The sequence below is a fragment of the Heptranchias perlo genome, chromosome 8 (assembly GCF_035084215.1).
Source record: "Heptranchias perlo isolate sHepPer1 chromosome 8, sHepPer1.hap1, whole genome shotgun sequence".
NCBI classification, from domain to species: domain Eukaryota; kingdom Metazoa; phylum Chordata; class Chondrichthyes; order Hexanchiformes; family Hexanchidae; genus Heptranchias; species Heptranchias perlo.
The window spans coordinates 918,763-932,899 of NC_090332.1; the positions used below are offsets into that span (position 1 = coordinate 918,763).

General features: G+C 40.1%; 1 protein-coding gene across 1 annotated transcript in view; it reads left to right on the forward strand.

Moving 5' to 3' along the window:
- LOC137324286 (adenylate cyclase type 8-like) overlaps positions 1–14,137 on the forward strand; it is a 149,315-nt gene that overhangs the window by 63,283 nt on the left and 71,895 nt on the right. The window contains exon 6 of the mRNA XM_067988427.1: positions 13,413–13,571. Coding sequence (XP_067844528.1) covers positions 13,413–13,571 — 159 coding nt within the window. The remainder of the gene's footprint in view (positions 1–13,412; positions 13,572–14,137) is intronic.

Below are 14,137 nucleotides of genomic sequence, written 5' to 3' on the forward strand. Positions count from 1 at the left end.
TTGAAAGTTGTAAAATAACTCCTTGAATGAACACTACTGCTCATGTACTGTCTTACCCTTTAATCTATTTTCCCAGTCCACTTTAATCAATTCCGCTCTCATACCATCATAGTCTCCTTTATTCAAGCTCAGCACGCTTGTTTGAGAACCAACCTTCTCACCCTCTAATTGGATATGGAATGTAACCATGTTATGGTCACTCATTCCAAGGGGATCCTTCACTAGGACATTATTAATTAATCCTGGCTCATTACACAGGACCAGGTCCAAGGTTGCTTGCCCCCTTGTAGGTTCAGTTACATACTGCTCAAGAAATCCATCCCTAATACACTCAATAAACTCTTCCTCAAGGCTGCCCTGCCCAATTTGATTTGTCCAGTTAATATGATAGTTAAAATCCCCCATAATTATAGCTGCTCCCTTATTACATGCCCCGACTATTTCCTGATTAATACTTCTTCCAGCAGAGTTACAACTATTAGGAGGCCTATATACTACGCCCACTAGTTTTTTTTTCCCCTTATTATTCCTTATCTCTACCCAAACTGTTTCATTATCCTGATCCTTTGTCCCAATATCATTTCTCTGTATTACAGTGATTCCTTCCTTTATTAACATAGCCACCCCACCTCCCCTTCCTTCCTGCCTGTCCTTCCTGATTGTTAAATACCCTGGCATATTTAATTCCCAGTCGTTGTCACCCTGCAGCCATGTTTCTGTAATGGCCACAAGATCATACCCATACGTAGTTATTTGTGCCGTTAACTCGTCCATTTTGTTACGAATGCTACGTGCATTCAGATAAAGAACTTTCAAATATGATTTGTGACACTTAGTTCCTGCTCTTTCCTTTTTTAACACTTTACCTTTTACTCCATACCTTCTGTCCCTTCCTGACATGCTTTCCTCTGTCTCCCTGCTCAGGTTCCCAACCCCCTGCCATAGCTTTGATGCTGGCTTCATCGCCTTACGCCTACTAGTTTTTATTTTATCTGTCGTGCCTAAAGTACACTTTCTTTCCGCTGCTCTACGCTTTTCCCTCTCACTTGTTCTTGAACAACTGTTTGTACTATTTGTATTGTAGATTTCCCCTGGGTCTTCCCCTCTCTTACTGCTCTCCATTTTATTCCCTTCTGACTCCCCGCTCAGGTTCTCATCCCCCTGCCACTCTAGTTTAAACCTTCCCCAACAGCATTAGCAAACACCCCCGCGAGGACATTGGTCCTGGTCCTGCTCGGGTGTAACCCGTCCCGCTTGTACAGGTCCCGCCTTCCCCAGAACCGGTCCCAATGTCCCAGGAGATGTACAAGGCACAAGTCAGGAGTGTGATGGAATACTCTCCACTTGCCTGGATGAGTGCAGCTCCAACAACACTTAAGAAGCTCGACACCATCCAGGACAAAGCAGCCCGTTTGATTGGCACCCCATCCACCACCCTAAACATTCACTCCCTTCACCACCGGCGCACTGTGGCTGCAGTGTGTACCATCCACTGGATGCACTGCAGTAACTCGCGAAGGCTTCTTCGACAGCACCTCCCAAACCCGCGACCTCTACCACCTAGAAGGACAAGGGCAGCAGGCACATGGGAACAACACCACCTGCACGTTCCCCTCCAAGTCACACACCATCCCGACTTGGAAATATATCGCCGTTCCTTCATCGTCACTGGGTCAAAATCCTGGAACTCCCTTCCTAACAGCACTGTGGGAGAACCTTCACCACACGGACTGCAGCTGTTCAAGAAGGCGGCTCACCACCACCTTCTCAAGGGCAATTAGGGATGGTCAATAAATGCCGGCCTCACCAGCGACGCCCACATCCTATGAACGAATAAAAAAGAAGAGGCCAGAATTGGAGGAGCGGAGAGATCTCAGTGGGTTGTAAGACTGGAGGAGGTTACAGAGATAGGGAGGGGCGAGGCCATGGAGGGATTTGAAAACAAGGATGAGAATTTTAAAATCAAGTTGTTTCCGGACCGGGAGCCAATGTAGGTCAGCGAACACAGGGGTAATGGGAGAAAGGGACTTGGTGCGAGTTAGTATACGGGCAGCAGAGTTTTGGATGAGCTCAAGTTTATGGAGGGTGGAAGATGGGAGGCCGGCCAGGAGAGCATTGGAATCGTCAAGTCTAGAGATAACAAAAGCATGAATGAGGGTTTCAGCAGCAAATGAGCTGAGGCAGGAGTTGATACAGGTGATACTACGTAGATGGAAGTAGGCGGTCTTGGTGATGGAGCGGATATGGGGTTGGCAGCTCAGCTGAGGGCCAGATAGGACGCCAAGGTTGTGAACGGTCTGGTTCAGCCTCAGACAGTGACCAGGGAGAGGGATGGAGTCGGTGGCTAGGGAACGGCGTTCATGGCGGGGACCGAAGACAAATGCCTTTTGAAAGTCCATATACAGGACATCAACCGCACTACCCTCGTCAAGCGTTTGCAACCATCTTCAGCCAGAAGTGCCGAGCAGATGATTCATCTCGGCCTCCTCCCGATATCCCCACCATCACAGAAGCCAGTCTTCAGCCAATTCGATTCACTCCACGTGATATCAAGAAACGGCTGAGTGCACTCGATACAACAAAGGCTATGGGCCCCGACAACATCCCATCTGTAGTGCTGAAGACTTGTGCTCCAGAACTAACCGCGCCTATTGCCGAACTGTTCCAGTACAGCTACAACACTGGCATCTACCCGACAATGTGGAAAATTGCCCAGGTATGTCCTGTCCCCGAAAAGCAGGACAAATCCAATCCGACCAATTACCGCCCCATCAGCCTACTCTCAATCATCAGCCAAGTGATGGAAGGTGTCGTCGACAGTGCTGTCAAGCGGCACTTACTCACCAATAACCTGCTCACCGATGCTCAGTTTGGGTTCCGCCAGGACCACTCGGCTCCAGACCTCATTACAGCCTTGGTCCAAACATGGACAAAAGAGCTGAATTCCAGAGGTGAGGTGAGAGTGACTGCCCTTGACATCAAGGCAGCATTTGATTGAGTGTGGCACCAAGTAGCCCTAATAAAATTGAAGTCAATGGGAATCAGGGGGAAAACTCTCCAGTGGCTGGAGTCATACCTAGCACAAAGGAAGATGGTTGTGGTTGTTGGAGGCCAATCATCTCAGCCCCAGGGCATTGCTGCAGGAGTTCCTCAGGGCAGTGTCCTTGGCCCAACCATTTTCAGCTGCTTCATCAATGACCTTCCCTCCATCATAAGGTCAGAAATGGGGATGTTCGCTGACGATTGCGCAGTGTTCAGTTCCATTTGCAACCCCTCAGATAATGAAGCAGTCCGTGCCCGCATGCAGCAAGACCTGGACAACATCCAGGCTTGGGCTGATAAGTGGCAAGTAACATTCGTGCCAGACAAGTGCCAGGCAATGACCAATAAGAGAGAGTCGAACCACCTTCCCTTGACATTCAACGGCATTACCATCGCCAAATCCCCCACCATCAACATCCTGGGGGTCATCATTGACCAGAAACTTAACTGGACCAGCCACATAAATACTGTGGCTGCAAGAGCAGGTCAGAGGCTGGGTATTCTGTGGCGAGTGACTCACCTCCTGACTCCCCAAAGCCTTTCCACCATCTACAAGGCACAAGTCAGGAGTGTGATGGAATACTCTCCACTTGCCTGGATGAGTGCAGCTCCAACAACACTCAAGACGTTCGACACCATCCAGGACAAAGCATCCCGTTTGATTGGCCACCCCATCCACCACCCTCAACATTCACTCCCTTCACCACCGGCGCACTGTGGCTGCAGTGTGTACCATCCACAGGATGCACTGCAGCAACTCGCCAAGGCTTCTTCGACAGCACCTCCCAAACCCGCGACCTCTACCACCTAGAAGGACAAGAACAGCAAGCACATGGGAACAACACCACCTGCAGGTTCCCCTCCAAGTCATTCAGCATCCCAACTTGGAAATATATCGCCGTTCCTTCATTGTCGCTGGGTCAAAATCCTGGAACTCCCTTCCTAACAGCACTGTGGGAGAACCTTCACCACACGGACTGCAGCTGTTCAAGAACATGGCTCACCACCACCTTGTCAAGGGCAATTAGCGATGGTCAATAAATACTGGCCTCGCCAGCGATGCCCACATCCCATGAACTAATAAAAAAACACCCTCTCCGTTACTTAATCAAAGAACTCAATCAAGTTAGTCAAAGATGATTGACCTTTAACATCCGTGCTGGCTTCATTTATTCACCCATATTTTCCAAGTGCCAATTAATGTTGTCCCCGATTAATATCTCTAATATTTTCCCCACCACCGACGTTAGGTTTATCCCTCTCCCCTTTTTTGGACAGGTGTATAACATTTGCATTCCTCCAGTCCTCTGACACCACTCCCATGTCTAAGGAGAATTGGAAGACGGTGGCCAGAGCCTCCGCAACTTCCACCCTTTGTTCCCTTGGTAACCTAGGATGCACCTCATCCGGACCGGGTGACTTTTCTACTTTGAGCGCTGCCAAACTTTTAAGTACCTCCTCTTTATCTATTTTGATCTTTTTCAATTTCTCCACTCCCTCCTCCTTCACTGTGACATTGTCAGCATTCTCTATTTTAGTGATGACCGGTGTGAAGTATTCATTTTGTACCTCAGCCATGCCCTCTGCTCCAGAAGATGATCTCCTTTTTTGTCCTTAATCGGCCCCACCCTTCCTTTGACTACCCTTTTACTATTTAAATGTTTATAAAAGACTTCTGGTTTCCCATTTATGTTAGCCGCTAATCTATTCTCATACTCTCTCTTTGCCAATCTGATTTCCATTTTCAGTTCTCCCCTGTACTTGCAGTATTTAGCTTGGTGTTCTATACAGTCTATTTCTCTATACAGTCTATTTCTCTATACAGTCTATTTCTCTATACAGTCTATTTCTCTATACAGTCTATTTCTCTATACAGTCTATTTCTCTATACAGTCTATTTCTCTATACAGTCTATTTCTCTATACAGTCTATTTCTCTACAGTCTATTTCTCCATACAGTCTATTTCTCCATACAGTCTATTTCTCTCTACAGTCTATTTCTCCACAGACTATTTCTCTATACAGTCTATTTCTCCACAGACTATTTCTCTATACAGTCTGTTTCTCCACAGATTATTTCTCTATACAGTCTATTTCTCTACAGACTATTTCTCTATACAGTCTGTTTCTCGACAGACTATTTCTCTATACAGTCTATTTCTCTATACAGTCTATTTCTCTACAGACTATTTCTCTGTACAGTCTATTTCTCTCGACAGTCTATTTCTCTACAGTCTATTTCTCCATACAGTCTATTTCTCTACAGACTATTTCTCTATACAGTCTATTTCTCTACAGACTATTTCTCTATACAGTCTATTTCTCTACAGACTATTTCTCTATACAGTCTATTTCTCTATACAGTCTATTTCTCTACAGACTATTTCTCTGTACAGTCTATTTCTCTCTACAGTCTAATTCTCTACAGTCTATTTCTCCATACAGTCTATTTCTCTACAGACTATTTCTCTATACAGTCTATTTCTCTACAGTCTATTTCTCCATACAGTCTATTTCTCTACAGACTATTTCTCTATACCGTCTATTTTTCTATACTGTCTATTTCTCTGTAGAGTCTATTTCTCTACAGACTATTTCTCTATACAGTCTGTTTCTCTACAGACTATTTCTCTCTACAGTCTGTTTCTCTATACAGTCTGTTTCTCTACAGACTATTTCTCTATACAGTCTATTTCTCTATACAGTCTGTTTCTCTACAGACTATTTCTCTATACAGTCTATTTCTCTATACAGTCTGTTTCTCTACAGTCTGTTTCTCCATACAGTCTATTCTCTACAGACTATTTCTCTATACAGTCTGTTTCTCTACAGACTATTTCTCTATACAGTCTGTTTCTCTATACAGTCTATTTCTCTACAGACTATTTCTCTATACAGTCTATTTCTCTATACAGTCTATTTCTCTACAGACTATTTCTCTATACAGTCTATTTCTCTACAGACTATTTCTCCATACAGTCTATTTCTGCATACAGTCTATTTTTCCATACAGTCTATTTCTCTCTACAGTCTATTTCTCTACAGTCTATTTCTCCATACAGTCTATTTCTCTACAGACTATTTCTCTATACAGTCTATTTCTCTACAGACTATTTCTCTATACAGTCTATTTCTCTACAGACTATTTCTCTATACAGTCTATTTCTCTATACAGTCTATTTCTCTATACAGTCTATTTCTCTACAGTCTATTTCTCTATACAGTCTATTTCTCTACAGACTATTTCTCTATACAGTCTATTTCTCTACAGACTATTTCTCTATACAGTCTATTTCTCCACAGTCTATTTCTCTATACAGTCTATTTCTCTACAGACTATTTCTCTATACAGTCTATTTCTCCATACAGTCTATTTCTCTACAGACTATTTCTCTATACAGTCTATTTCTCTATACAGTCTGTTTCTCTACAGACTATTTCTCTATACAGTCTATTTCTCTATACAGTCTATTTCTCTCCACAGTCTATTTCTCTCTACAGTCTATTTCTCTATACAGTCTGTTTCTCTACAGTCTATTTCTCTCCACAGACTATTTCTCTATACAGTCTATTTCTCTGCAGACTAATTCTCTATACAGTCTATTTCTCTATACAGTCTATTTCTCTATACAGTCTGTTTCTCTACAGACTATTTCTCTCTACAGTCTATTGCTCTCTACAGTCTATTTCTCTCTACAGCCTATTTCTCTATACAGTCTGTTTCTCTACAGACTATTTCTCTATACAGTCTATTTCGCCATACAGTCTATTTCTCTACAGTCTATTTCTCCATACAGTCTATTTCTCTACAGACTATTTTTCTATACAGTCTATTTCTCTATACAGTCTGTTTCTCTACAGACTATTTCTCTATACAGTCTATTTCTCTACACAGTCTATTTCTCCATACAGTCTATTTCTCTACAGTCTATTTCTCTATACAGTCTGTTTCTCTACAGACTATTTCTCTATACAGTCTGTTTCTCTATACAGTCTGTTTCTCTATACAGTCTATTTCTCTATACAGTCTATTTCTCCATACAGTCTATTTCTCTACAGTCTTTTTCTCTACACAGTCTATTTCTCTATACAGTCTAATTTTCTACAGACTATTTCCCTATACAGTCTATTTCTCTATATAGTCTATTTCTCTACAGTCTATTTCTCTATACAGTCTATTTCTCTATACAGTCTGTTTCTCTACAGATTATTTCTCTATACAGTCTGTTTCTCTACAGACTATTTCTCTATACAGTCTATTTCTCTCTACAGTCTATTTCTCTATACAGTCTATTTCTCTACAGTCTATTTCTCTATACAGTCTGTTTCTCTACAGACTATTTCTCTATACAGTCTATTTCTCTCTACAGTCTATTTCTCCATACAGTCTATTTTTCCACAGACTATTTCTCTATACAGTCTATTTCTCCAAACAGTCTATTTCTCTACAGTCTATTTCTCTATACAGTCGGTTTCTCTACAGACTATTTCTCTATACAGTCTATTTCTCTCTACAGTCTATTTCTCTCTGCAGTCTATTTCTTTATACAGTCTATTTCTCTACAGTCTATTTCTCTATACAGTCTATTTCTCTACAGTCTATTTCTCTATACAGTCTGTTTCTCTACAGACTATTTCTCTATACAGTCTATTTCTCTATACAGTCTATTTCTCTCTCCAGTCTATTTCTCTCGACAGTCTATTTCTCTACAGACTATTTCTCTATACAGTCTATTTCTCCATACAGTCTATTTTTCTACAGACTATTTCTCTATACAGTCTATTTCTCTATACATTCTATTTCTCTACAGTCTATTTCTCTATACAGTCTGTTTCTCAACAGACTATTTCTCTATACAGTCTATTTCTCTATACAGTCTATTTCTCTCTACAGTCTATTTCTCTATACAGTCTATTTCTCTCTACAGTCTATTTCTCTATACAGTCTGTTTCTCTACAGACTATTTCTCTATACAGTCTATTTCTCTACAGTCTATTTCTCTATACAGTCTATTTCTCTACAGTCTATTTCTCTATACAGTCTGTTTCTCTGCAGACTATTTCTCTATACAGTCTATTTCTCTACAGTCTACTTCTCTATACAGTCTGTTTCTCTACAGACTATTTCTCTATACAGTCTGTTTCTCTACAGACTATTTCTCTATACAGTCTATTTCTCTATACAGTCTATTTCTCTATACAGTCTGTTTCTCTACAGACTATTTCTCTATACAGTCTATTTCTCTCTACAGTCTATTTGTCTCTACAGTCTATTTCTCTATACAGTCTGTTTCTCCACAGACTATTTCTCTATACAGTCTATTTGTCTCTACAGTCTATTTCTCCATACAGTCTATTTCTCTACAGTCTATTTCTCTATACATTCTATTTCTCTACAGACTATTTTTCTATACAGTCTATTTCTCTCTACAGTCTATTTCTCTACAGTCTATTTCTCTATTCAGTCTATTTCTCTACAGTCTATTTCTCTATACATTCTATTTCTCTACAGACTATTTCTCTATACAGTCTATTTCTCTCTACAGTCTATTTCTCTACAGTCTATTTCTCTATACAGTCTATTTCTCTACAGTCTATTTCTCTATACAGTCTATTTCTCTATACAGTCTATTTCTCTACAGTCTATTTCTCTATGCAGTCTGTTTCTCTACAGACTATTTCTCTATACAGTCTGTTTCTCCATACAGTCTGTTTCTCTACAGACTATTTCTCTATACAGTCTGTTTCTCTATACAGTCTATTTCTCTATACAGTCTATTTCTCCATACAGTCTATTTCTCTACAGTCGATTTCTCTCTGCAGTCTATTTCTTTATACAGTCTATTTCTCTACAGTCTATTTCTCTATACAGTCTATTTCTCTATACAGTCTATTTCTCTACAGTCTATTTCTCTATACAGTCTGTTTCTCTACAGACTATTTCTCTATACAGTCTATTTCTCTATACAGTCTATTTCTCTCTCCAGTCTATTTCTCTCGACAGTCTATTTCTCGACAGACTATTTCTCTATACAGTCTATTTCTCCATACAGTCTATTTTTCTACAGACTATTTCTCTATACAGTCTATTTCTCTATACAGTCTATTTCTCTACAGTCTATTTCTCTATACAGTCTGTTTCTCAACAGACTATTTCTCTATACAGTCTATTTCTCTCTACAGTCTATTTCTCTCTACAGTCTATTTCTCTACAGTCTATTTCTCTATACATTCTATTTCTCTCCACAGTCTATTTCTCTCTACAGTCTATTTCTCGACAGACTATTTCTCTATACAGTCTATTTCTCCATACAATCTATTTTTCTACAGACTATTTCTCTATACAGTCTATTTCTCTATACAGTCTATTTCTCTACAGTCTATTTCTCTATACAGTCTATTTCTCTCTACAGTCTATTTCTCTATACAGTCTGTTTCTCTACAGACTATTTCTCTATACAGTCTATTTCTCTACAGTCTATTTCTCTATACAGTCTATTTCTCTACAGTCTATTTCTCTATACAGTCTGTTTCTCTACAGACTATTTCTCTATACAGTCTATTTCTCTACAGTCTATTTCTCTATACAGTCTATTTCTCTACAGTCTATTTCTCTATACAGTCTGTTTCTCTACAGACTATTTCTCTATACAGTCTGTTTCTCTACAGACTATTTCTCTATACAGTCTATTTCTCTCTACAGTCTATTTGTCTCTACAGTCTATTTCTCTATACAGTCTGTTTCTCCACAGACTATTTCTCTATACAGTCTATTTCTCTATACAGTCTGTTTCTCTACAGACTATTTCTCTATACAGTCTATTTCTCTCGACAGTCTATTTCTCTCTACAGTCTATTTCTCTATACAGTCTGTTTCTCTACAGACTATTTCTCTATACAGTCTGTTTCTCTATACAGTCTGTTTCTCTACAGACTATTTCTCTATACAGTCTATTTCTCTCTACAGTCTATTTCTCTCTACAGTCTATTTCTCTATACAGTCTGTTTCTCTACAGACTATTTCTCTCCACAGTCTATTTCTCCATACAGTCTATTTCTCTACAGTCTATTTCTCTATACAGTCTATTTCTCTCTACAGTCTATTTCTCTCTACAGTCTATTTCTCTATACAGTCTGTTTCTCTATACAGTCTATTTCTCCATACAGTCTATTTCTCTACAGTCTATTTCTCTATACAGTCTGTTTCTCTACAGACTATTTCTCTATACAGTCTATTTCTCTCTACAGTCTATTTCTCTACAGTCTATTTCTCTATACAGTCTATTTCTCTGCAGTCTATTTCTCTATACAGTCTATTTCTCTACAGTCTATTTCTCTATACAGTCTGTTTCTCTACAGACTATTTCTCTATACAGTCTATTTCTCTCTACAGTCTATTTCTCTCTACAGTCTATTTCTCCACAGACTATTTCTCTATACAGTCTATTTCTCCATACAGTCTATTTTTCTACAGACTATTTCTCTATACAGTCTATTTCTCTATACACTCTATTTCTCTACAGTCTATTTCTCTATACAGTCTGTTTCTCTATACAGTCTATTTCTCCACAGACTATTTCTCTATACAGTCTATTTCTCTCTACAGTCTATTTCTCTACAGACTATTTCTCTATACAGTCTATTTCTCCATACAGTCTATTTTTCTACAGCCTATTTCTCTATACAGTCTATTTCTCTATACAGTCTATTTCTCTACAGTCTATTTCTCTATACAGTCTGTTTCTCTACAGACTATTTCTCTATACAGTCTATTTCTCTCTACAGTCTATTTCTCTACAGTCTGTTTCTCTATACAGTCTATTTCTCTACAGTCTATTTCTCTATACAGTCTGTTTCTCTACAGACTATTTCTCTATACAGTCTATTTCTCTCTACAGTCTATTTCTCTCTACAGTCTATTTCTCTACAGACTATTTCTCTATACAGTCTATTTCTCTCTACAGTCTATTTCTCTATACAGTCTATTTCTCTATACAGTCTGTTTCTCCACAGACTATTTCTCTATACAGTCTATTTCTCTCTACAGTCTATTTCTCTCTACAGTCTATTTCTCTACAGACTATTTCTCTATACAGTCTATTTCTCTCTACAGTCTATTTCTCTATACAGTCTATTTCTCCATACAGTCTATTTCTCTACAGTCTATTTCTCCATACAGTCTATTTCTCTACAGTCTATTTCTCTATACAGTCTATTTCTCTATACAGTCTATTTTTCTACAGACTATTTATACAGTCTATTTCTCTATACAGTCTGTTTCTCTACAGACTATTTCTCTATACAGTCTGTTTCTCTATACAGTCTATTTCTCCATACAGTCTATTTCTCTACAGCCTATTTCTCTACAGTCTATTTCTCTGTAGTCCATTTCTCTATACAGTCTATTTCTCTATACAGTCTATTTCTCTCTACAGTCTATTTCTCTATACAGTCTATTTCTCTACAGTCTGTTTCGCTACAGACTATTTCTCTATACAGTCTGTTTCTTTATACAGTCTGTTTCTCTACAGACTATTTCTCCATACAGTCTATTTCTCTACAGACTATTTCTCCATACAGTCTATTTTTCTATACAGTCTATTTCTCTACAGTCTATTTCTCTACAGACTATTTCTCTGCAGACTATTTCTCTATACAGTCTATTTCTCTATACTGTCTATTTCTCTATACAGTCTATTTCTCTACAGACTATTTCTCTATACAGCCTATTTCTCTATACAGTCTATTTTTCTACAGACTATTTCTCTAAACAGTCTATTTCTCTACAGTCTATTTCTCTCTACAGTCTATTTCTCTACAGTCTATTTCTCTACAAACTATTTCTCTATACAGTCTATTTCTCTATACAGTCTATTTCTCTGTACAGTCTATTTCTCTACAGACTATTTCTCTATACAGTCTATTTCTCTACAGACTATTTCTCTATACAGCCTATTTCTCTATACAGTCTATTTTTCTACAGACTATTTCTCTAAACAGTCTATTTCTCTACAGTCTATTTCTCTATACAGTCTATTTCTCTATACAGTCTATTTTTCTACAGACTATTTCTCTATACAGTCTATTTCTATATACAGTCTATTTTTCTACAGACTATTTCTCTAAACAGTCTATTTCTCTACAGTCTATTTCTCTATACAGTCTATTTCTCTATACAGTCTATTTTTCTACAGACTATTTCTCTGTACAGTCTATTTCTCTATACAGTCTATTTCTCTATACAGTCTATTTACCCATTGATAGAATAGATTGCTTTTTTACAATATGTTCTTGGGATGTGGGTAATACTGGCAGGTCAGTATTTATTACCCGTTGCGAGCTACCCTGAGGGCATTAAGAGCCAACCACATAGTGTGGCACTGGAGTCACACGTCGGCCAGATGGGGTTGACATTATGGTTTGGTCGCAGGTAGACTATTTGGATAGACTTTGGCCCCAAGCTGCAATGGTGGATCTGGGATGGTTATGAGTGGCAATGTACTGAGGAATGCACTCTACAATGTTGCTGTCCCTTTGTGTCTCCCCCCATTACTTAGTAGTGAGGTTGGGATTATGCTCGCCCATAGAAGAAATGCAAATAAAGGAAATATGCCCTCTGATGTATTCTTCACATTTACATCAGTTCCACGTTGGATTCCAAGGATAGCTGCCGGGCCGGGCTCTCTAGTTTTTGATGGTCAGCAGTGGGTGGGAGAATCTTTCAGTCTGCCAGGGCCTATACAAGTGCTGACAGAGGTTGGGCTTGTACTCACTGGAGAGGAAGGAGCACAACTTAAAAACAAAAATTGGTTTTGCAGACAGCAATGAGGCATCCTGTACCCCCACAATGAGGCTGGTCATAGAGGACCATTTTGGTGGGAGTGTGGGCTGGATTATGGGTGCATCTCCATGGGGATGGATGACCCGCTGTCGTCCTGGAGATGTACCCCAGTCAGCGGGGGAATGATTGTGTAGGGGGAGCAGTGCAGAAAGTCCAGGATAAAATAGATTAGAGTTTATAGATTGAAGAGAATGGGAGTAATAAATACCTAGAAATTGGATCTCACCCGAATCGGGGATGGGAAATGAAGGTCATTGGTGTTGAGTTTGGGCAGGAGTTGGACCTGGTCTATTTAAATTGGCTACTGTAATGCTCGGGCCCCACAGTGATTGCCCCTCTCCTCCAGTTGAAATGGGGGCTGTAATCTCCAAATGAAACTTTTTCTCAGGGCTCCAACACTGGAATGTCCTTGGCCTTCTCTTCCTCCTACAGACAACCCCCACCCTCGGTGTCACTGGATCACTAGTCTCACGATTTAAAAAAAAACATTGAATCACAATTCTCGTGCCTGCATTTCTCTGTCATTCAGGAGGATTCGGTTGAGCTACAAAGAGGAAATCGATATGCGGATAGGGATTCACTCCGGCTTTGTCCTGTGTGGAGTACTGGGCCTGCGGAAGTGGCAGTTTGACGTCTGGTCATTGGATGTACAAATTGCCACCAAGATGGAGGCTACCGGTGAACCAGGGTAAGAGGTCCAAGTTAAAGGGACAGAAAGCAAGCAAGGGACAGAGAAGGTGACTGAGGGACAGAGAAAGAGTCAAAAGGAGAGAGAGTGTGAGATTCAAAGTGACTGAGAAAAAGAGGACAGTCAAGGGACAAAGTGTCCGAGGGAAAGACAGTGTGACTAAGAACAGAAAGTGTGAGAGACAGAGGGCAGCTGAGATGAAAAGTCACTGATGAAAAGAGAGCATGACTGAGGGACAGAGCCCAACAGTCAGACAGATGGAGGGAGAGATAGACCAGGAGACAGAGAGAGTAAAGCACAATGTGCAATCAAGGAACAACTACAAGGGGCGGAGAGGGACCGAGGGGCAGAGAGAGACCAAGGGGCAAAGAGGGACATGGAAAGGGGCGGAGGGGGACTGAGGGATGGAGAGAGAGAGGCAGAGAAGCAGGAAGAGAGCTCGACGAGAGTGACAAAGAGAGAGAAATAGAGAGAGGCATTGAGAGAGAAGCAGTTGTGATAAAATTGTAAAATAAGTTTGCCAAGATGATGAAGAAAAATGAAACTAATATTGAATTGAGGGCTAG